At 38.5% G+C, this 21,903-nt stretch overlaps 1 protein-coding gene across 1 annotated transcript in view; it reads right to left on the bottom strand.

The window, feature by feature from the left end:
• Positions 1-21,903, bottom strand: part of ksr2 (kinase suppressor of ras 2) — a 169,749-nt gene that overhangs the window by 80,726 nt on the left and 67,120 nt on the right. Inside the window, exon 6 of the mRNA XM_079815181.1 lies at positions 8,081-8,256. Coding sequence (XP_079671307.1) covers positions 8,081-8,256 — 176 coding nt within the window. The remainder of the gene's footprint in view (positions 1-8,080; positions 8,257-21,903) is intronic.

Raw genomic sequence — 21,903 nt, 5'->3', positions numbered from 1 at the left:
AAATATGGATGCGAGTGTGTCTCTATTGTGACCACTGCATTCTGCTCGGCTGCATCTTTCAGGTGGATCAAGGATGTACACAGTGTTCCAGATTAGATCAGAGCTTTGATATGATCTTTGTTCTGGATTCCTGGACCTCTAATGAAACACAAGTGATCTTGAGGGGAAAAACAACATAAATATAAGAGTGTTTCTCCGACTATGGACACTTTAATGCCCCAGGAGTTGATTTGTATCAAAACTTTTCATTTAAACTTTTTGTTATATGAAGCAATTAACTTTTTTTACATTTTACTTTTGCTTTTAGTACTTTTGCTTGTTTTACTCTTGCCCCTGTCCCAATTATTTAATCTACAATATCACAGTCTGCAAGCTCTGATATACATGAAAGCTAGAAAATAAGCTGACATGTTTTTCAAAGAGGATGGAAGAGTACAAAAAAGGAGTCCTTAAACCTTCTAGAAAATAATGAAATTGAATGGAGAATAATGGTGAAGTGAATAACACTGATTATCTCTTCATCACGGCACCTGTTAGTGTGTGTGATATATATCAGGCAGCAAGTGAACATTTTGTCCTCAAAGTTGATGTGTTAGAAGCAGGAAAAATGGGCAAGCGTAAGATTGAGAGAGAGTTTGACAAGGGCCTAATTGTGATGGCTAGACGTCTGGGTCAGAGCATCTCCAAAACTGCAGCTCTTGTGGGATGTTCCTGGTCTGCAGTGGTCAGGATCTATCAAAAGTGGTCCAAGGAAGGAACAGTGGTGAACCGGCGACAGGGTCATGGGCGGCCAAGCCTCATTGATGCACGTGGGGAGCGAAGGCTGGTCCGTGTGGTCCGATCAAACAGACGAGCTACTGTAGCTCAAATTGCTCAAGAAGTTAATGCTGGTTCTGATAGAAAGGTGTCAGAATACACAGTGCATCGCAGTTTGTTGTGTATGGGGATGCATAGCCACAGACCAGTCAGGATGACCATGCTGACCCCTGTCCACCGCCGAAAACAGCAACAGTGGGCACGTGAGCATCAGAAATGGACCACGGAGCAATGGAAGAAGGTGGCCTGGTCTGATGAACCACGTTTTCTTTTACATCACGTGGAAGGCTGGGTGCGTGTGCGTCGCTTACCTGGGGATCACATGGCACCAGGATGCACTATGGGAAGAAGGCAAGCCGGCGGAGGCAGTGATGCTTTGGGCAATGTTCTGCTGGGAAACCTTGGGTCCTGCCGTCCATGTGGATGTTATCTTAACACATACCACCAACCTAAGCACTGTTGCAGACCATGTACACCCTTTCATGGAAATGGTATTCCCTGGTGGCTGTGGCTCTTTCAGCAGATAATGTGCCCTGCCACAAAGCAAAAATGGTTCAGGAATGGTTTGAGGAGCACAACAAAGAGTTTGAGGTGTTGACTTGGCCTCCAAATTCCCCAGATCTCAATCCAGTCGAGCCTCTGTGGGATGTGCTGAACAAACAAGTCCGATCCATGGAGGCCCCACCTCGCAACTTACAGGACTTAAAGGATCTGCTGCTAACATCTTGGTTCCAGATACCACAGCACACCTTCAGGGGTCTAGTGTAGTCCGAGCCTCAACAGGTCAGGGCAGTTTGGGCAGCAAAAGGGGGACCAACAGAATAATAAAATAATGTTATGCCTGATCGGTGTATATATAAACAAACGGCATATATCCATTATAAAATATCACATTCTAAATGCTCTGATATATATGGAAGCCACGGAATAAAAAAATAAAAAAGGTAATGGTGACTATTTAACTCACAACTGCAAGTTTACATCTCTCAAAAAAAGGCAAAATTGTGAGCTATTACTTAAGATTTTTAAAGTAGTGCTATGCACTATGATTAAAAATAATGAAAAATTATTTAAAAATGGTTAAAGTGAGTCAATACTAATAGGTGAAAACAAACGACCAACACTAGTATTACAAACTACATTATACTGCAGTGATAATGTTAAACAAAACCCTACCTTGCCTGTTTCTATGGTAACCCCTCAAAGTTTTAAAGGAGATGATGCAGATTATAACGAACTCCTGAAATTTGACAAAACTAATCTTACATTTACTATAGTAATAAAATACATAGGTAAAGATTAAACTAAAACAAAAGCCAATTGAGACTTTCAAACAGCAGTTTGAGAGCATCCATCAAAAAAATTACTGCGGCGACGAAAAGGTATACGGAGGGTTTCAAATAATACCTGTACCATAATAGTACTTTGATATGGTACAGAATGATTACCATATACCATGGCAAGTACATGCTACTTGAGATCCTTTCATCCTATGAAGAAACGGAGAGAAAGAGAGTCTTTCATTATAGACCAGAGTTAAAAGTTTACCTGACAAACTCACATCATCTCACAGCAGGTAAATGTTTCATCCGCAGGCGTAGAAACAGACTTACTTGTCAATACAAACCAGCATCAGTACAGAGCAGGCGAATTTGTGTTTAATTGGTGCAAATATTGCTAAAAATAACAAAACTACCAGAGGCAGGTGTCTAATTTGCAGAAAAAAAACATTATATGTTTCTCTCTTTCGCTCTTTGAACCAACAACCAGTCATTAAAAACCACCATGTTGACTCAATTAACTATCAAATTGAGACATGACAAGACCAACTGGAGTTTGTTCAAGCCAGATGAAGCAACAGTTGGACAATTTTCATGATCGACCAATCACATGCCAGTATTAGTGATATAAATATCACAGGCATCTCACAAACAGACAGACTAAACAAAATTATTTGTAAAACAATGACTAACATAGTGAACCGCCTCTCAGTCCTCTCCAGAACACAATAAAGCTCCATTATTAGATTTAAAGTTTGATAAGATTTCAACTGAGAGGTTTTTTTCAATAGGGAAATATGAGTGAGTGACGGTAAGTACATTTAACATCTGCTATTGACCTGCTCTTAAACAACTCTATGGATTTGACTGACAGCCAGAAAAATGACGTTATAAAGGTGCTGCACTGCGTCTTTGTGTCATGAGAATAAATTGTCAAGAGTTGGCTTTTGCATTCGTTTAAATTCTTTCTATATAACTAGAAAATAAGCTGACACATTCTTTAAACTGTATGGAAGAGTACAAAAAGAGTTTCTAGAAAGTAATAAAATCTGCACTAGAAAATGTTATTAGGTATGGTCTGTCTACCTAAGGAAACCTCACAACAAAGTTATTGTATATCATATGAACTGTTAGGAAAACAATAGGGCATAGAGACTATCTTAGCATTAAGTCTCTTGTTTATGAACAATATGCATTTAAAGGAACACGGCACTATTTTTGAAAATAGGCTCGTTTTCCAACTCCCTGATATTACACAGCGCCTGGAAATAGGCTAACTTCCGTCAACATAACCAACGTGACAACCTGATCTTCAGTGTACTCAAATATGGCTCAGGATCTACACCAAAGTAAATATCTTCTGAATCGTTTCTCACAAATGTCTCCATGGTTATAAGGCACGCTCCCTGTGCAAACAGGTTGTCACGTTGGTTATGTTGACGGAAGTTAGCCTATTTTCAGGCGCTGCGTAATATCATTGCGCCTGATGCACCAATGGTACGGCAGCAAAGTTCCTTGATCATTACGCAGGAATGAGAGAATAGTTCCTAGCCATATTGGCCTAGAAAATCGCAACTTTTAATTTTTCGTCTGTCTTAGTACACAATGTAACTACAGAAGAGTCAAGTTTTAAATAGGAAAAATATCAAAACTCTTTGGTCATTTTTTGAGCGAGATGCTAACGGTCTAATCAGATTCAATAATCTATGCTAAGCTATGCTAAAAGTGCTACCACCAGACCCGAAGATCGGCTGAATGGATTCGAAAACAGTAAAACTCAACTGTTTAACTCTAGGGGAGTTGGAAAATGAGCCTATTTTCAAAAATAGTGGCGTGTTCCTTTAAGGAAGGATTTTGAGGGATCCGTCCCATGTACTCCATTCTTGCTATGAACTGCTACCCTTGAGGAAAAGGTACAGAATTCCTCGATGTAAATTGAACAGGTTTAAAAATGTGTTTGTGCCAGTATCAATTAAACTGTTAAATAAGGACTAGTAATACTTCCTATCCTTTTATATATTAGCAGTCATCCGCGTGTGTGGTGAATGTGAATGTACGTAGTTGTAATGTAATGTATGTAGTAATGTATGTAAAGTATTGTGTGGCCTTCAGATTAGCTCAAGATCAGTGTGTAGAGAGCTTCATGGAATGGGTTTCCATGGCCGAGCAGCTGCATCCAAGCCTTACATAACCAAGTGCAATGCAAAGCGTCAGACGCAGTGGTGTAAAGCACGCCGCCACTGGACTCTAGAGCAGTGGAGACGTGTTCTCTGAAGTGACCAATCACGCTTCTCTGTCTGGCAACCTGATGGACGAGTCTGGGTTTGCCGGTTGCCAGGAGAACAGTACTTGCCTGACTGCATTGTGCCAAGTGTAAAGTTTAGTGGAGGGGGGTTCCATATTAAACCCTACGGATTAAGAAGGGGATGTCATTAAGGTTCATGTGCATGTAAAGGTAGGCGTCCCGAAACTTTTGGCAATATATATATATATATATACTTTGCACTACTGTGCAAAAGTCGTAGGCACGTTAGTATTTTCACCAGAAAATGGTTTTAAGAAAATGGTTATTTATATTGACATTTATATGTCATTTGGAAAAATAAGTTTAAATTTTCAAACATTCCTTTTGCCATTAATTGTAATAATCCAGTGAGATTGTTTTGTATACACAATGAGTCTGACAACTGTGATCTGATCTCACCATCATCGAGTCTGTCTGTGATTACATGAAAAAACTGAGACAGACTAAATTCAGAAGATGCTTTAAGAAATTGCCAAGATATCAAACAAGATATCAAAATCTGCAATCAAAAGTTAGAGATTTCAATAAGAATGCAAATTATTTGAATTTCAAGAGAAACAGATTCTTAAATGAAACAAACTCCATCAGGTCTCCAGAGCTATGAAAGAGCCAAACAACATTTCATTTCAGTTGTGATGTTAACACAGTTAAACTGCACGTAAGCATTTCATAGCATTGCACACACTATTTGTATCCTGTATGCATGTCAAGAAACTTGAAACCGTGAAGCACAGGCCCCGGGCACACAGTTGCTTGCTGTGTACAATAATACTGTCACCACATGCAGAAAAACAGAGGACGCATTACCAGGGCTGACGACACTCGTGAGGCCTGGTTACTGCCACTGTGTCCGGCCTGGAGCCCCATCGGGAGGTCCAGAACGCGAGTAATGCCATTACAGAGGCTGCCACAAACCCAATGAGATTATAAACCTGCAGCTGGTTTATCGGAAATTCAACTATAACGTTCTTTTTCATCTTGTTTCACGACAAGCCCTTGCGTCCCAAACTCTGGAGGAATTTGGTTGTTTGGGTCAAAAAGATTTTTTCGCTTATATGTATGATTTAATTGGATCATCGAAGATCAACAGCAAGGATATTGGTTAATAAAGTGAGATTAAATACATAAAGTCAAAGCACTAAAATTACTCACTGGAAATAAAATTTAAATAAAACAGAAATAAAAATAAATGAAACCAAAATACTAATATTTAGACAAACAAAGACTAATACAAATTACAAAAGCACATGAAAACTGAAAGTATAAAAATAAAAGCTAATTTTAATAAATACCATAATAGTATATAAATAATACTACAACCCTAAATCAGAAAAAGTTGGGACAGTATGGAAAACGCAAAAAAAAAGTGATTTCTAAATTTACTTTGACTTGTATTTTATTGCAGACAATATGAACACAAAATATTTCATGTTTTGTCTGGTCAACTTCATGTCATTTGTAAATATGCATCCTTTCCTGTCATTCAGACCTGCAACACATTTCAAAAAAAGTTGGGACAGGAGCAATTTAGGGCTAGTAATGAGGTAAAATGGTTAAATAATGATGTGATTTGAAACAGGTGATGTCAACAGGTGATTGTAATTATGATTTGGTACAAAAGCAGCATCCAAGAAAGGTCTAATCCTTTAGGAGCAAAGATGGGCTGAGGATCGCCAGTTTGCCAACAAATACGTGAGAAAATTATTGAAATGTTTAAAAACAATGTTCCTCAAAGAAAGATAGGAAGAGATTTGGATATTTCACATTCAACAGTGCATAACATAATTAAAAGATTCAAGGAATCTGGAGGAATTTCAGTGCGTAATGGACAAGGGCGCAAGCCTAAGCTGAACAACCGTGATCTCCGATCCCTCAGGTGGCACTGCATCAAGAATCGTCACTCATCTATAAGCGATATCACCACATGGGCTCAAGACTACTTTGGCAAACCTTTGTCAAGTACCACAATACATAGTTACATCCACAAATGCCAGTTAAAACTGTACTGTGCCAAAAGGAAGCCCTATGTTAACAGTGTCCAGAAGCGCCGTCGACTTCTCTGGGCTCGGAGGCATCTGGGATGGACCATCACACGGTGGAAACGTGTACTGTGGTCAGATGAATCAGTATTTGAGGTATTTTTTGGGAGGAATGGACGCCGTGTGCTCCGGACCAAAGAAGAAAAGGATCATCCAGACTGTTACCAGCAACAAGTCCAAAAGCCAGGGTCTGTCATGGTATGGGGTTGTGTCAGTGCCCTTGGCAAAGGTAACTTGCACTTCTGTGAAGGCACCATTAATGCTGAAAAGTACATAGAGATTTTGGAGCATAATATGCTGCCTTCAAGAAGACATCTTTTCCAGGGACGTCCATGCATATTTCAACAAGACAATGCAAAACCACATTCTGCACACGTTACAAAGTCCTGGCTGCGGAGGAAGAGGGTACGGGTACTTGACTGGCCTGCCTGCAGTCCCGACCTGTCTCCAATAGAGAATGTGTGGCGCATTTTGAAGCGCAAAATGCGACAACGAAGACCCCGTACTGTTGCCCACCTTAAGACTTGTTTGCAGGAAGAATGGGACAAAAATACACCTGAAACACTTCATCACTTGGTGTCTTCAGTCCCTAAACATCTTTTAAGTGTTGTGAAAAGGAATGGCAACATTACAAAGTGGTAAATGCTTTACTGTCCCAACTTTTTTTTAAATGTGTTGCAGGTCTGAATGACAGGAAAGGATGCATATTTACAAATGACATGAAGTTGACCAGACAAAACATGAAATATTTTTTGTTCATATTGTTTGCAATGAAATACAAGTCAAAGTAAATATTAGAAATCACTTCTTTTTTTTTTTTTTTTTGCGTTTTCCATACTGTCCCAACTTTTTCTGATTTGGGGTTGTAAAATAACTGCTCAACTGTGGTTGGATTTCACTAACAGTCAAAAAATCAATTGAAGTATCAATTCGTCAAAACTATCAAAACAGGAGTATGTGGGAAAAAAATATATACTAACAGTTACCTCTCCGGATATTTTACAATGTACAAAGCAGATTGCCAAAGCTTGGAGGGGATCTATCATTCATAATTCTGGAAAACTTTTCCCTCCATCTGTACAATAATCTCATTCCAAAACGGAGTCTTCTGCGTCATTCTTGTGTCATTCCCAGTCTTCTCACATCCACACTGCTTCCGTTCGGCCCATTATTCCTCTAATAGCCCATGCTAAGAGGCCCCCGGAGTAGATATTGGGCTTGGACAATATGCGCTTACACGCTGCCAGGTGTCCTGGGACACGTGTAGGTTTGGGACGCTGCCCTTTATTAGGTGATGAGATGGGAAGTCACATTGTGAAAGGAAACGACAAAGAAAGTTGTAATTGCTGATGTGCGTCATCAGACATCTATTCATTCATTTCAATCATTAGTGTATCTTTGGGTAAAGCATCCTTGATGCTTCTGTGTTTACTTGATAATGATGATGCCAGATTGCTGTAGTGTTCAATCTGGATATTCACACGTTTGTTTACAAGCAAAGAATCACACGTACCATGCAGGGAGGCATGCAAGATTATTCAGAAGTTAAATCATCATCAACTGTGTTTAAGGTAGGACTGAACTGAGAAGCCAAAATAATGTATTGTCTCACACAGAGGTTAATGGTTGTGTTTACTCACTTGCTGAGGGGGTGTCGGAGTGAACCGGTGGTGTCGAAGGGACATAATTAGGGAAAAAGAAGGAGCGAAGTGAGTGGTCGGAATGGAGAGGAGAGCGCTGGGTCGGCAAGTTTTCACAGCTCCCAGCCACACTGCTGTGGATCTTCAGGTTCAACGGCTTGTTCTTTTTTTTTGTTCTACAAAGAGAGTCAGAGGAAAAACAAATGAGCCCAAAATAAGACAAGAGCACAATGTTTACAATTGAAGAAAAAAACAAGCACTTGCACGTCAAGCTCCGGGACAGATTTAGCTTCAAAATGGATGGAAACCCAACTGAGACTGTGCATATGTTCCGTTACACTTCCCTACCCCACTAACTTGCCAGATCCGTCACCCTCCAACCTTTTAGAATTTACAAATTAAGCACTGATTATACCATTCAAATCCAGTTAGATCCATTTATTTTCTGTGTATGGGTGCATGTTTGCAAGTGCACATCTCTTGCTGTTTAGAGAATATCTCTGAAATTGTCATCATGTCACCTTTCTCTTAAATTCAGTAAGTCTATCATTTTAATAATCAACACAATAATCTAATAATTAAATAGACTTGTATGGAATCCACTATGAAATTTGCTCCAAATAACTGTAAAGTAGGCCTGTCGCAATAATCAATATATTGCACAATATATGTACATGACCTCAATAATTTTTTGGGATACAATATATCGCCCATTATGTTTACATGATAATGAATGTCACCAACATTTTACTCGATTGTGCTGTCATCTTGTATGTTTTCTGTGACGGAGGCGAAAGTGGTTCTCGGGGAGTTCCTTCATACACAGAGCGGTTATCGACAGGTGCCATTTGAGCAGGGGCGGGTCTAGACAATTTTTTGTGGGGGGGCCAGACTGGGGCACAGACTCAGAGAGGGGTGGCACATTTAAATGCATGTAAACAGTGAACCAGTATAAATAGCCCTACACTGGAGGTAATAATACTGCATATTATTGATAACAAAACGTATTATAATGAGTGAAAAGGAATTCAAAATGAGCAACTTCAAATGTGATTTGAAATAACAAATAACTCAACAGTAGTAGAAGCACATGGACTGTGGTAAATGCAATGCAAGCAAGATTTTTTCCATCATAGTTGTATAAAGTTTTAAACAAGATACACCAACATATTTGACAACAGTAGAAAGGCTTTTGAGCTCAACAAGAAGCTGTAGCAGTGTTTATTCATATTTATATTACATTATAAGTATATTATTTTTGTTTCCCACAGGATTTTGTGAGACTGTGCTGGGTAGACATTGGTCCCTCTAGGCTAGGGGGTGCTCCCCAAAAGAAAATTTTGTTCATTTTAAATTTAAAAGCATAAATCTGGTGCATTTTGAGAGCAAAATTAAGTGACTAGATCCATGAAGAAATTTGTTTTTTGTAAACAATTTAGTACTTTAGAAGTAATTTTTATGGTTGCATAGATATGAATGGTGATGGTATCGGGCACATAAATGATAGTTCATAAATGGTAAAACATGTAGGAGTATGCATTCGAACCATCAAAAATATGTAGCAAAAGAGGTTACCTTCGTTGAATTAACTTATTTCTAAATAATTAGTGGGGGCCTGTAATACATATTTATTATGGGAATATTTAGGCTACTAGGGGTCTAACTGTTCAAATTACTAATTATGGTTCAGTCTGTATGTGCTATATTCAGGGAAAAAAGAACTACTGACAAATAAAAATAAAGAAAATAAAAACAAATAATCTAACTATGCAAAAGCACAAATAAATACAATCAGAGCAAAGATACTTATAAAATAAACAGTGCTTTTCAGGTTTTTCTAGTAGGTCTAACATTAGTTCTCAGGTACAGAAATTGAAAATCAGTAATCAAATTTAAAATAGCATTGCATATTTGACTGTATAAATGAAAGATCGTTATTAAAGTTACAAAAGCTAGAGCAGTGAGTGAGTCTTTTGTTGTTAGATTAACATTAAAAACACAGACAGCAGGAATATTAGTTTGCTAGAATACTCCGTTCATCTGAATTTGTCCGTTTAAGCCCAAGACTCGAAAGAGAACCAACTACCGCACTTCGCCGTCCGTTTGCGCCCACTATTTACTCCGATAACAACACGTCACGGTAGAGTGGTTCCTCCCCAGTGCGGAGGCGCTCCACAACAACAACAGGGGGATGAGTGCAGTGGCCACTTGCATGCATAAAATTAAATATAAATAAATCAATGCACTGTAAAATATTAGTTTTAGTTAAGAAAACTGCTAAAACTACTAGTAAAGAATTAATACTGACAAGTCCAACAACATATTACCTTCCGACTCTGAGTGGGGGGGCACTTGGGGTGGCCAATTACATTTTGGGGGTGGCAAAATGTATGGGGGGCCAAGCCCCCCCCCCCCCTCCCCCCTCTGGCCCCGCCCCTGCATTTGAGGCGTTATAGTGTTTTCCTGACAACTACTGACAGTTTGGAAGCCCAAATGGACTCGATTTCAAAGCCGCAATACCCTGTTCCGGTGCACATATAAATGTCAACGCAGAATGACAAGTGTTAAAGCGTTTCACAAGGGAAAATGATTATTTACTATTTATTCAAAAATAAAATAAATTATTAAGGATAATATACTTTTTTACCCTTAATTTCCACGATCTAACGAATTAAAAGGTTGTCATTTGAAAGTGTGTAGGTCTACTTGCATTATTATGCTGTTATATTAGGATTATATATTCAGTGGCATAAAATAGTCTTAAAATGACAATAATACCATTTATCGCAACTATTTCTGGGACAATATATCGCGAAACAAAAAGTAGTTATCGTGACAGGCCTACTGTAAAGGCAAATATTATTGCTTTGAGCGACCCAGAGGGAAAATGAACTGTGCTGTTTTAAGACAAATTTGCACGTATGTTCAAGTGCCATGCGTAATTAAAAGCGTTTCTTTTACATGCTTGCATGCATTTCTCAATTCTATGTACTCTTTTTCAAAATGATTCAAATTCTTCCAGCATGCATTTTCACACGTCAGTTTATGTTATTGCAAAATGCCTTAATCAACCCCATTGTTTCATAGAGCAAACATTCCAAGACAGTCCTGTGTGTAAAGGTGATGATACACAGGGCAACTTTTTGAGCAATATTGCTCGACAATGTTGCCATCAACATGCAACCAATTGAGACACAGGGCCCACGACTGATCTAAAGTATCCTGAAAGAAATTTGTTGACCATTCTCAATGGTAAAGTGCCCAAGCAACATCGCTTGGCAACATTAGAAAGTTGCCTTGTGTATCATCACCTTCACCTGGTTTCCCAATGGCGGCAACATTGCCCAGCAACATTCCTAAAAAAGTAGTATCATCAACTTAAAAGGGGTTGTACATTTTGAGTGAGATAACATTTTATGAATCCAAATGTGGTGATTAAATGCATTATGTATCAAAAGAAAGACAAAATGATCCAGAGTTTACTCCACAGACACCGTGGTTATTGAGAAATGCACATAAACAATTGTTTAAAAAAACAAGAATGTAAGATTTAGGGCCCTATCTTGCACCCAGCGCAATTGACTTTGTACACCGACGCATGTGTCATTCCTATTTTGCACCCGCGCAAAGCGCGCTTTTCCCTCCACAGAAGCACGTCGCTAAACTAGTGAATGAACTTGCGCTACCTGGGCGGTTCAGCGCAAAAAAGGAGGCGTGTTCCGGCGCAAACAATCCCTGGTGCTATTTTGCTGTTCCATTAAACAATTGCGCCACTGACCAGAAAAAACCTAGTCTAAAGTCAGTGGCGCGTTGCGCGTTGTTCATTATGCTATTTTAAGGGCGCATGCTTGACCATAATGTATAGCGTGCACAACGCGCATACACTTTGCTCATGTAATCTACACAGATGCAACAGTTATTTTTGCAAATCATAAATTGTTACACTAAAAAATATTAACACATGAGATGACGGAAATCATTGTGGTGTGCCACGAAGATGTGAAAAAATAGGCATAAATCTAGCTTACAAATGATTCAGGCTAATTGTAGTCTAATAATTAAGGAGACCTGTTTGCCCAATAGTGGCAACTTCTGGCAAGACATATATGTATATAAGGACATCTGACAAATTGGTTTGTCCGTCAAGAACCAGGAAAAAAAATCGGTGAGGGTGGACGCAGCGATGTCCTCTGCTGGCGTCAGGTCCTGAGTAGAGGCAGATCCACCTCCCGTTACACGGCGTGCCCGATTGATGCTGGCAAGCTTGGACTTTCCCCGTCTTCTGATGTCATTGTAGCGCTTGCGGCACTGGTGCGACGTCCTGGGAATGCCAGCTGATGAAACAATTGTGGCTATTTCCTCCCACGCCTGTTTAACCGACGCTATTTTGGGTGGGTTTCTCCCATCCCCATACAACACAACTTCTCTGTCTTTCACTGCTCTTACAAGAACATCAGTCTCCTCGGCTGTGAACCGCTCCTGGCGTGCGCCTGGTAAATACGCCATAATAATAGCAATCCATAATGGAACTTGCGCACCTGCTTTTACAGAGAATGTTGGATGACGCTCTGATTGGTTTATTCACGTTACGCCCAAAGCACACCTATGAATAATGAAGCTACTTCAGACCAACCCATTTTAGATTTGCGCCGGGCGCAAGAGCCATTTATCCCGCCGGGAAAATAGCAACAGCGCCGAGACCCGCCCACAAAGTTACTTGCGCTTCGCGCTTTGACACTTGCATTTCAGATCATTAAAATAGGGCCCTAAATGGGATAGTTCACCCAAAAATGACAATTCAACCCTCAAGTTGTGCTAAATCGTATAGATTTCTTTCTTCTGTGGAACACAAAAGAAGATTTTTTTGAAGAATTTCGGTAACCAAACAGTTGATGGGGCCCACTGGCAGATTTTTTTTTTCTTTCTTTCATATGGAAGTCAATGGTTTGGTTACCCATATACTTCAAAATATCTTCAGCAGAAGAATGACATTCATACAGGTTTGGAACAGCTTGAAAGTATGTAAATGATGACAGAATTTAAATTTTTGGGTGAACTATCCCTTTAACAAAGGCTTCCTCAAACTCAGTCCTGGAGGGCCGCTGTCCTGCAGAGTTTAGCTCCAACCCTGATCAAACACACCTTCCTGTGATTTTCTAGGGATCCTGAAGACCTTGATTAGCTTGCTCAGGTGTGTTTGATCAGGGTTGGAGCTAAACTCTGCAGGACAGCGGCCCTCCAGGACCGAGTTTGAAGAGTCCTGCTTTAACACATAACACATCAAATTGAAAAGGTGTATCTGTCCTGCTGTAACTAAAGATACAACATCATGAATATATCATATTGATATAATAAATAAACAGCATAATAATAAAACAAATCCTCTCAAATCATCTTCTGGGCCAGATTGGACTCCGAATTTGTGTTTGACAACCCAATATTAAAGTCTAACTAGACTGCGAAACATTTTTTATCATAAGAGAAAGAGCTTGAGTTGACATCAAAAGAAAAGTGTGGGCATCAAAACATCCCTGATTGGTTCTTTTCATTGGTCAGATTGCTCATTGAAGCCACTTCTAAATGTAATCAATGACCACATTGCATTTGATTTGACCCTGTTTAAAAGTGTTGTAAAAGCATTGACGTTTATGAAGCTTTGAACTAGGAGGGAGAGACAGACATGTGAACTAATAGTGATTTAAAATGGAAACACTTCCAACATTATGCAAATCATTAACATGAAGATTATTTTAATCCAAAAAAGAGAACTAATGTTCACCAATGGTTAGATATTTTGGTGCATTGTGAGTGTGTATCTACCGCCGATGACAAAGATGTGCAAGACTCTGAGAGGCGAGCACAATGCATTAATGTGTGGATATGACAAATACTGACAGTGTGTGTGAGAAGCTTTCTTATTGTGCAGGTATAAGCAGAACGGTGAGGTGTGTGAATACAAAAGAGAAGAAAAAAAGGGAGATGGAGAACAGGGGACAAACAAACAGACAGACAAAAAAAGATGGATCAACAGGGTGACAGGCAGAACAACTGACTGGCAGCAAACTACTGATGACAGTGTTTTATTCTTTCTTTTATACATTTTTCTTTTTATTTATTTATTTATTTTTTGCCATCCCGCTTTTATTTTGTTGTATTGCAGTTTAAGACTAGGTGTCAAGTGCCAAATAGTCTGACATTTTATTAAAATGTTACACAGTGTGAGGTCTGACATGGATGTTACAACAAAACAAAAATCAATAGGGCAGTCAACTGATTGATACAAATTGTAATTAAATAAAATCACATGTGACATTTGCTGAGAAAGGCCCCCAAAAATGAAGATAATTCAAACATAACCAAATCACTTAATAGACTTTTAAAAAGTAAAATCAAATTAGTATATTAATAAATAATTTCCATATCACTAAATATAAGTCTATAACTGACCTACAGGACACAGAACAAACAGAATGTTCTAATTAAAATAATGTCATTATTCTCATGATGCATTTTTGCATACGAATTGTTAATTTGGGTGGAACTATCCTTTTAAATGTAAAAAAAAATTATTCTAATTTAAAAATGTATAATTTATATTACATTTTAGAAACATAACTGTTAATGGAATATATATATATAAAGAGAGAGAGAGAGATTATATATGTGCGTGTGGGTGTATGCGTGCGTGCGTGCGTGCGTGCGTGCGTGCGAGTGTGCGTGCGTGCGTGTGTGCGTGTGTGTGTGTGTGTGTGTGTGTGTGTGTGTGTGTGAAGAGAGAGAAATATATCTAAAACATTTATTGTTTTTGCTTTTACATTTAAAGGGATAGTAACCGCAAAAACAATATAATGTGAAATAATCCAAAAAAGAATGCATTTTAATAACATATATTAAATTAATATTTATAGTTATATATAAATAAAATGTATTTCCAAATAGGGAAAATAATGCAACTCCAATGCTTTACTGACTGCGTTTATGAAAGCAGCCCCAGTGAGCGTGTTGTTTTTGTAGAGCTGTCAAAGTTTTTTGGAAATGATCTGTTTGTTTTGTGCGTGTGTGGCAATGCTGTCACTGATGACAATGATATGAAAGTGTCCAAGCGCACAAGGCGTCAGTGTGTGGATATGACACATACTGACGGCAGATGTTCTTGAAGGTGTGAGTGTGTGAGTGAATGTGTGTTTGTGAGTGTGTGTTTGTGAGTGTGAGTGTGTGAGGAGGTACTGAAGGTTTTTGGAACATGACGCAAGCAGGAAACAGGTGACAGGGAGAGACCTTGACATGCTGTTACTCCTAACCTCAGAAACTATATTTAAAAGAGAAAAAGATCAAGCAGCTAGTAACTTGAGGCCATCTCTACAAAATGAAACCCAATTAGCTTCCCTACAACAGGTATTTTTAGAAATCATGCACATGTGATACTAACAGTTCACATATCAGGAGATAAACTAAATGTAAAACAATGAACGCAACTTTCACAATGTGAATTAAAGTTTAATCCTTAAAATTGGGGGTTTGTTCAAATAACTAACTCATTAGCAATAATATTAGTTACGCCTCCCTTCAAAAGCACCACAAATAATCGAAATAACGGATACTTTAAGGGCCTCAGTAAAACTCTAGTCTCAGCATCAGACATCACACCCACAGACCGTTGGCTGAACATCTGATACATATGGCACACAAAATGGGAAACACTTAAGGAGTTTCAAAGTCGTCATCTGATTGGTTAAATTCTACAGGATTTCCGAGAGACATCTTTAACGGTTCGCCTGGAAACAAAGCTGTCGTGACACCAAACCCCCCATGGTGTTTACAACTGTGACAATGAGCACTTATCAGGATCATCTAAACACTGGGTTTGGCTGGCTTTCCATCGATCTATCCATTCACCCACCCACCCTTCCATCCACTCATCCATCCATCAATCCATCTTATTTCAAAACATTCAAAAAACATTTTGTCAAGCCAGCATTCATGTATATTGGCAAACTTTTCTTTTCTACACTGTAAAAAAAGATTTTTCGAACACTGCAAAAAAAGTAGCCTGACGTCGTCATACTCAATTCTAGTCAGAATATGAGTCTGATACTGCTCCATTGGGCTGTGATTATGAGGCGTGTTTCAACCGAACCAGGAAAGAAAATGCCTCTGCACTCAATTGGATAGACCTACAACCAATCAGAGCAACGGATTAAGTGACGTTTTGAGCGACGCAAAGTTGTCAACAGAACTCAACTGCACGCACGCTGGAAGTAGAAGATGAGTGTAAACAATCTTTGCTGGTGTTGTAAAAATAATTTAGGGATACACGGAGTACTTATCAACACGATCATCATTTTTGAGAGAAATAGTAAAGGTGAATGCATTTACGAACAAGTTCTCCGTTTAGTAAACAAATTCAACCCAAGTTGAATGTGGATGTTTACATTACTGTTGATCATCTGTCCATCATTGTATAAAGCCTGCCCTGACAATTTGTTTGGGACAATTTGATTTGATTTGACAATTTGATTGGTCCGAACAGCTCTGTTCGAGTATAGTTCGAACAACATAGGGTTCATAGACAATTGGAAAAGCTTTTGGGGCAGACCTGAACTGTTGAAGAAGGATGGCATCCATCCTTCTTGGGGTGGTGCCGCTCTTCTCTCTAATAATTTGGCACATATTCTTAGAGCTAAACCTTGACTAACTAGGGCCCAGGTCAGGAAGCCGACAAACTGGCTAAACCGACCGTCTGCTAGCTGTCTCATGTCACAGAAGTCAGATAAATCCCAGCACATAGAGACTCTTTCACCTCGATATAATCACATAGAGACTACATCTGTTACCCGAATTACCAAATACAAAAAAACACCAAAACCATTCAACAGTAAAAATTTAATTGATGTCCAACAAATAAACAATAGATATAATACAGATGAATGAATTATAAAGCTCGGGTTGCTGAATATTCGATCCTTCTCCCCGAAAGTGCTTACAGTTAATGATATGATTACAGATAATAATCTAGATGTGCTGTGTTTGACAGAAACCTGGCTAAAACCTGACGACTACATTACTTTAAATGAGTCCACCCCCCAAGATTACTGTTATAAACACGAGCCGCGTCTGAAAGGTAAAGGGGGAGGGGTTGCTGTAATGTATAATAATATCTTCAGTATTACTCAGAAGTCTAGTTTCACATATAATTCCTTTGAAGTCCTGGTGCTTTATGTAACGGTATGTAGTGTAACTGATAAATCCCGTTTAACATTTGTGTTGGCTACTGTATACAGGACACCAGGGCACCACAACACTGTGAAGCTGCTTTGAAACAATCTGCATTGTAAAAAGCGCTATATAAATGAAGTTGACTTCACTTCACTTCACTTCACTTGATAGTTGCTTCACAACGGATCAAGTCCAGACCGAACTTCCCGACCTCAAATGTTGTGGGCGGGGCTAAGTTCGGCTGGCATCCAGGCTACAAAAACAGTATTTTTGTCTCGTTTCTAGTACAAATATAAAAAAAATCTTAAATCAAGATGCATTTACTAGATAAGTAAAATGGCATTAGATATTATGTCTTATTTTCTGGAAAAAGAGTTCAAAACAAGCTAAATTATCTACCAATGGTGTAAGAAAAATAATCTTGTTACCGTTTGAATTTTTGCAGTGAAGTTGTAAATAAAAAACAAAGATTAGATTTGACAAGACAATACTATTTCAGTTTTTCTACTTCAAAGATGTTTAATACAAGGAGTTGCTTACAGTTTACTAGCAATATCAGGAGTGAAACATTTGACCAATTATTTTTCAGCATAGTTCCATATTAGTTTGTATTAGTTAGTATTATGAATTCCTTTGAATTTGACCTTTCAAATTTGAATTGCAATTCTGTATTTTATTTGCTACCTCAATTATAGGAAATAATTGGATTGGAATTCAAAAGGCATTCTCAATTCAATTCTGAATGGCGCACAACCCAGGCCTACGACACAAAATCTGCCCATAAACATCACATTATTGAAACAAACTGCAGCTGGCCACTTTATATCGGTCAAATGGCGTCTTCCTGCCTAAGTGGGCGGTTCTTATCTGGACAAAGCAGTAATGAGCAGCAGACTCCATGCCGCTACACTGGTTATGTGAGACTGAAGCGTAATGCCTGCCGTGGACTCTCCCCTCAGTAAGACCAGTGCTAATAGGGAGGAACATGGATAGTTAAGCTTCATTACACCTCGGCTACGCTCATTATTTGCAACTCTGCTCTGCGGAATGAAGGGAAAAATGTGCCATATAAAGGTGAAAGAGGAGCAAAAGGGCAATATAATTTATCTATTCAATTTATCTCTGTGTTTTACATTCAAGAGAATCACAACATGGACTGTAAATGAGCAAGAAACTAATTTCGTAATTAAATTTGTGTGCGTGAGAATATGAAAGAGTGAAAAAGAAAATGTACCATGGTAACCATAGTTTCAGCTATTAAACATCATATTATTATTTCTCACACTTGTTTTTTTAAAACACCTAAAAGTAACAAGAAGCAGTATTTATTACATTTTTCAAGGTGAAGATAGGCTAATAACTTTGTTGTGGCTTTTTCTTCTTTTCTTATTAAGCTAATGAGGACAGTGAAGAAATAAAAAAGCGATATTATATAAAAGGGAATTTCATAACATAAACTAATAAATTACTGCATGTCTCTTTAAATGAGAAACATTTCAAACTGTGATGGACGTAATAATTCAGATCTCAGTCAGTCTGCACTGCATACATATGACTGAGATGAAAGGCAGATAGGAAGTGGGATCTGATTCATTGATATAGCTGGTCTCTAGATAGTCGTTCAGGGTCTCCTGGCAGGTTTGTGTCCGACAGCTCGACTCCCATCAGTAGGGCACGGCTGTGATAAATCAATGATACGCAGGGATGCAACTGAGGCCCGGGCCCTCTTAAACACTCATTTAAATTCGCAATCATGACTCCAATCTGCGCGGGAGGGAGAAGAGAGCGGCTCATTACGAAGGCCAGACTGGGGAAAGGAAACCAGCCACACTGGCGCTTATATGCCTTTAACCTGACCGCTCATTAATGGGACGGAGAAAGAAAAGGCCTGGCATTAACATGGATGAGGTTTGCTTAATGGTCCAATCCCTCAAACACTTAAACACATGTGCAGAGCAATGTACAGCTTAACACATATAACACATAGAAAAATTAAGAGAGAAAAGTCAGAGAGAAGAGAGTAAGTCAGATTCACTGTAAGAAAAAACTGTGGCTGGGTGAAACTCATGACGCCTGTCAAAGAACACGCTCAGGTCTTATTTAAAGGGTTAGTTCACCCAAAAATTAAAATTAGCCCATGATTTACTCACCCTCAAGCCATCCTAGTTGTATATGACATTCTAATTTCAGACCAACACAATCAGAGTTACAGTGGGTAAAGAAAAGAATCACCCCTCTTTAAAATAATCACATTTTGTTGCTTTGCAGCCTAAAATTAAGAGAGACACCGTTTTGTTTTATTCAGCTGTATTTACTTATAACTTCCAAGTGAAAGATATAACACCAACAAAAAAAAAACACAATCACTGAGTTGGAAAAAGGATCACCTCCTTGTTTCAGTATTTTGTTGAACCACCTTTTGCTTTACAGCCTTTAGTCTGTTGGGATATGTCTCTACTAACTTTGCACATCTAGACGTTGCAATATTTGACCACTCTTCTTTGCAGAACTGCTCAAGTTCAGTTAAATTTGATGGTGACCGTTTGTGGACTGCTGTCTTCAAGTCATTCCACAGATTTTCAATGGGGTTTAAGTCTGGGCTCTGACTAGGCCATGCAAGGACATTCACTTTTATTATTTGACGGACAGATGTACTTTTTACGGACCTTAAAAAACAGAGCAACTATAAATCCAATTCTAATGCTTGGATTAGCCTGGACTTTTGTAATATAACTCAGATTTTATTTGTCTGAAAGAAGAATGTCATATACACCTAGGATGACTTGAGGGTGAGTAAATTATGGGCCAATTTTCATTTTTGGGTGAACTATCCCTTTAACTTCACCTGATTGGTCTTACAAGTCATTTTTAAGAGGGGGGGGGGGGGGGGGGGGATTCTTTTTCCAACTCAGTGATTCTGTTTTTTCATTTGGAATTTTTTTTTCGAACAAAGTTGGTATTATATCTTTCACTTGGATGTTATAAGTTGTATATACAGCTGAATAAAACAAAAACAGTTTTGTCCGTTTTCATTTCAGGCTACAAAGCAACAAAATGTGATTATTTTAAAAGGGGGGTGATTCTTTTCTACACCCACTGTATAGTAAAAATGTCCTGGCTCTTCCAAGCTTTATAATGGCAGTGACTGTTGGGTCATTTTTGAAGTCCATAAAAGTGCATCGCCTTCCGTATTCAACTTACGGAAAAAGTGTAACGCCTCTCGCAGTTCAAAATGCTTACGCTACGTCTGACGAGCGTAACTGGTGTGCAATGTCGTCAGATTGCATTTTTTTAAGCATTTTGAACTGCGAGAGGCACAACATTTTTTCCGTAAGTTGAATACGGAAGGCAATTCGCCGGAAGCTAGATAACTTACTTTATAAAGTTTTAAATATGGATTTTTTTTTTTACACAAATGCATCGATTCGCTTCAGAAGGCCTTTATTAACCCCCCAGAGCCGTGTGGAGCAGTTTTATAACGGACAGAGGCACTTTTAGGATGGATAGATGCACTTTTATGGACTTCAAAAATGACCCAACAGTCACTGTCATTATAAAGCCTGGAAGAGCCAGGACATTTTTATATAACTCAATAATTTTTAATATTTAATATAACGATGTTATTCGTCTTAACGAAGAATGTCATATACACCTAGGATGACTTTAGGGTGAGTAAATCATGGGATAATTTTCATTTTTGGATGAACTAACCCTTTAACACTAAATTGAAAAGGAGAAAAAAAATGAAATGGACCCTTTTCACATTTCCGGCTTTCTAAAAAAAGAAAAAAAGAGAAAAATCCATGATAGCATTTCCCAAAAGAGGAAAAATAAAAGCGAGATTGATTATGTTGGTCAGAAGAGATGCATTAGAAACACTCACACAGCAAACTAACTGATAAACTAGTTTTCTGAAATTGAATCCCAACTTGCCAAGGTTATAAAACACAAAGTATAGTGTTATAAATTTACATGAAATTAAAAAAAGTAAATATATATATATATATATTTACTTTTTTTAGTTTCATGTGAATTTAACATAACCTAATTTTTTAAATTACAAATATTCCAAGTGTTCCGAGGCCAAACAATTGATTTGAGTGAAGAAAATCCCCAAAAGCGATCAGCGTTGAGTCCATCCGCCGAAGATCATGAACACATTTAAAAAATTGCCGCCTGAAGAAACGTTACGTCAGCTTTGACAGCATTGGCTGTCGTATGTCAAGTGACCAATTGCGTCATTACGTCAGCTTTGATTGCAAAATGTCATTGGCTCTCGTGTGTCTCGTGACTGATCACGTCATTTGAATGCATTTGAATGAGATTTGACTGAGTGTGTGTGTGTGTGTGTGCGTTCACGGAGCGGCGGGATCATCATTTCAGCAATTAAAACATTAAGATCAACTCTGTTCTTCACATGAAGATATCGTATGACTTCAGAAGACTTGGAATGCAACATGAGTTAATAATTTTATCCTGTCTTTGGTCATTTTTTGCAATAAATACATGTGACTGTACTTTTATTTGCCTGTTATGTGTTTTATATTGTTGAGAAGTTGATTTAGGGTAGGAGTGGGGTTAGTTGCTCCAAAATATAAAAGTAGCCA

Source organism: Gobio gobio (genome assembly GCF_949357685.1).
Source record: "Gobio gobio genome assembly, chromosome: 4".
Classification (NCBI taxonomy): domain Eukaryota; kingdom Metazoa; phylum Chordata; class Actinopteri; order Cypriniformes; family Gobionidae; genus Gobio; species Gobio gobio.
This window is presented reverse-complemented; position numbering and strand designations above follow the sequence as displayed.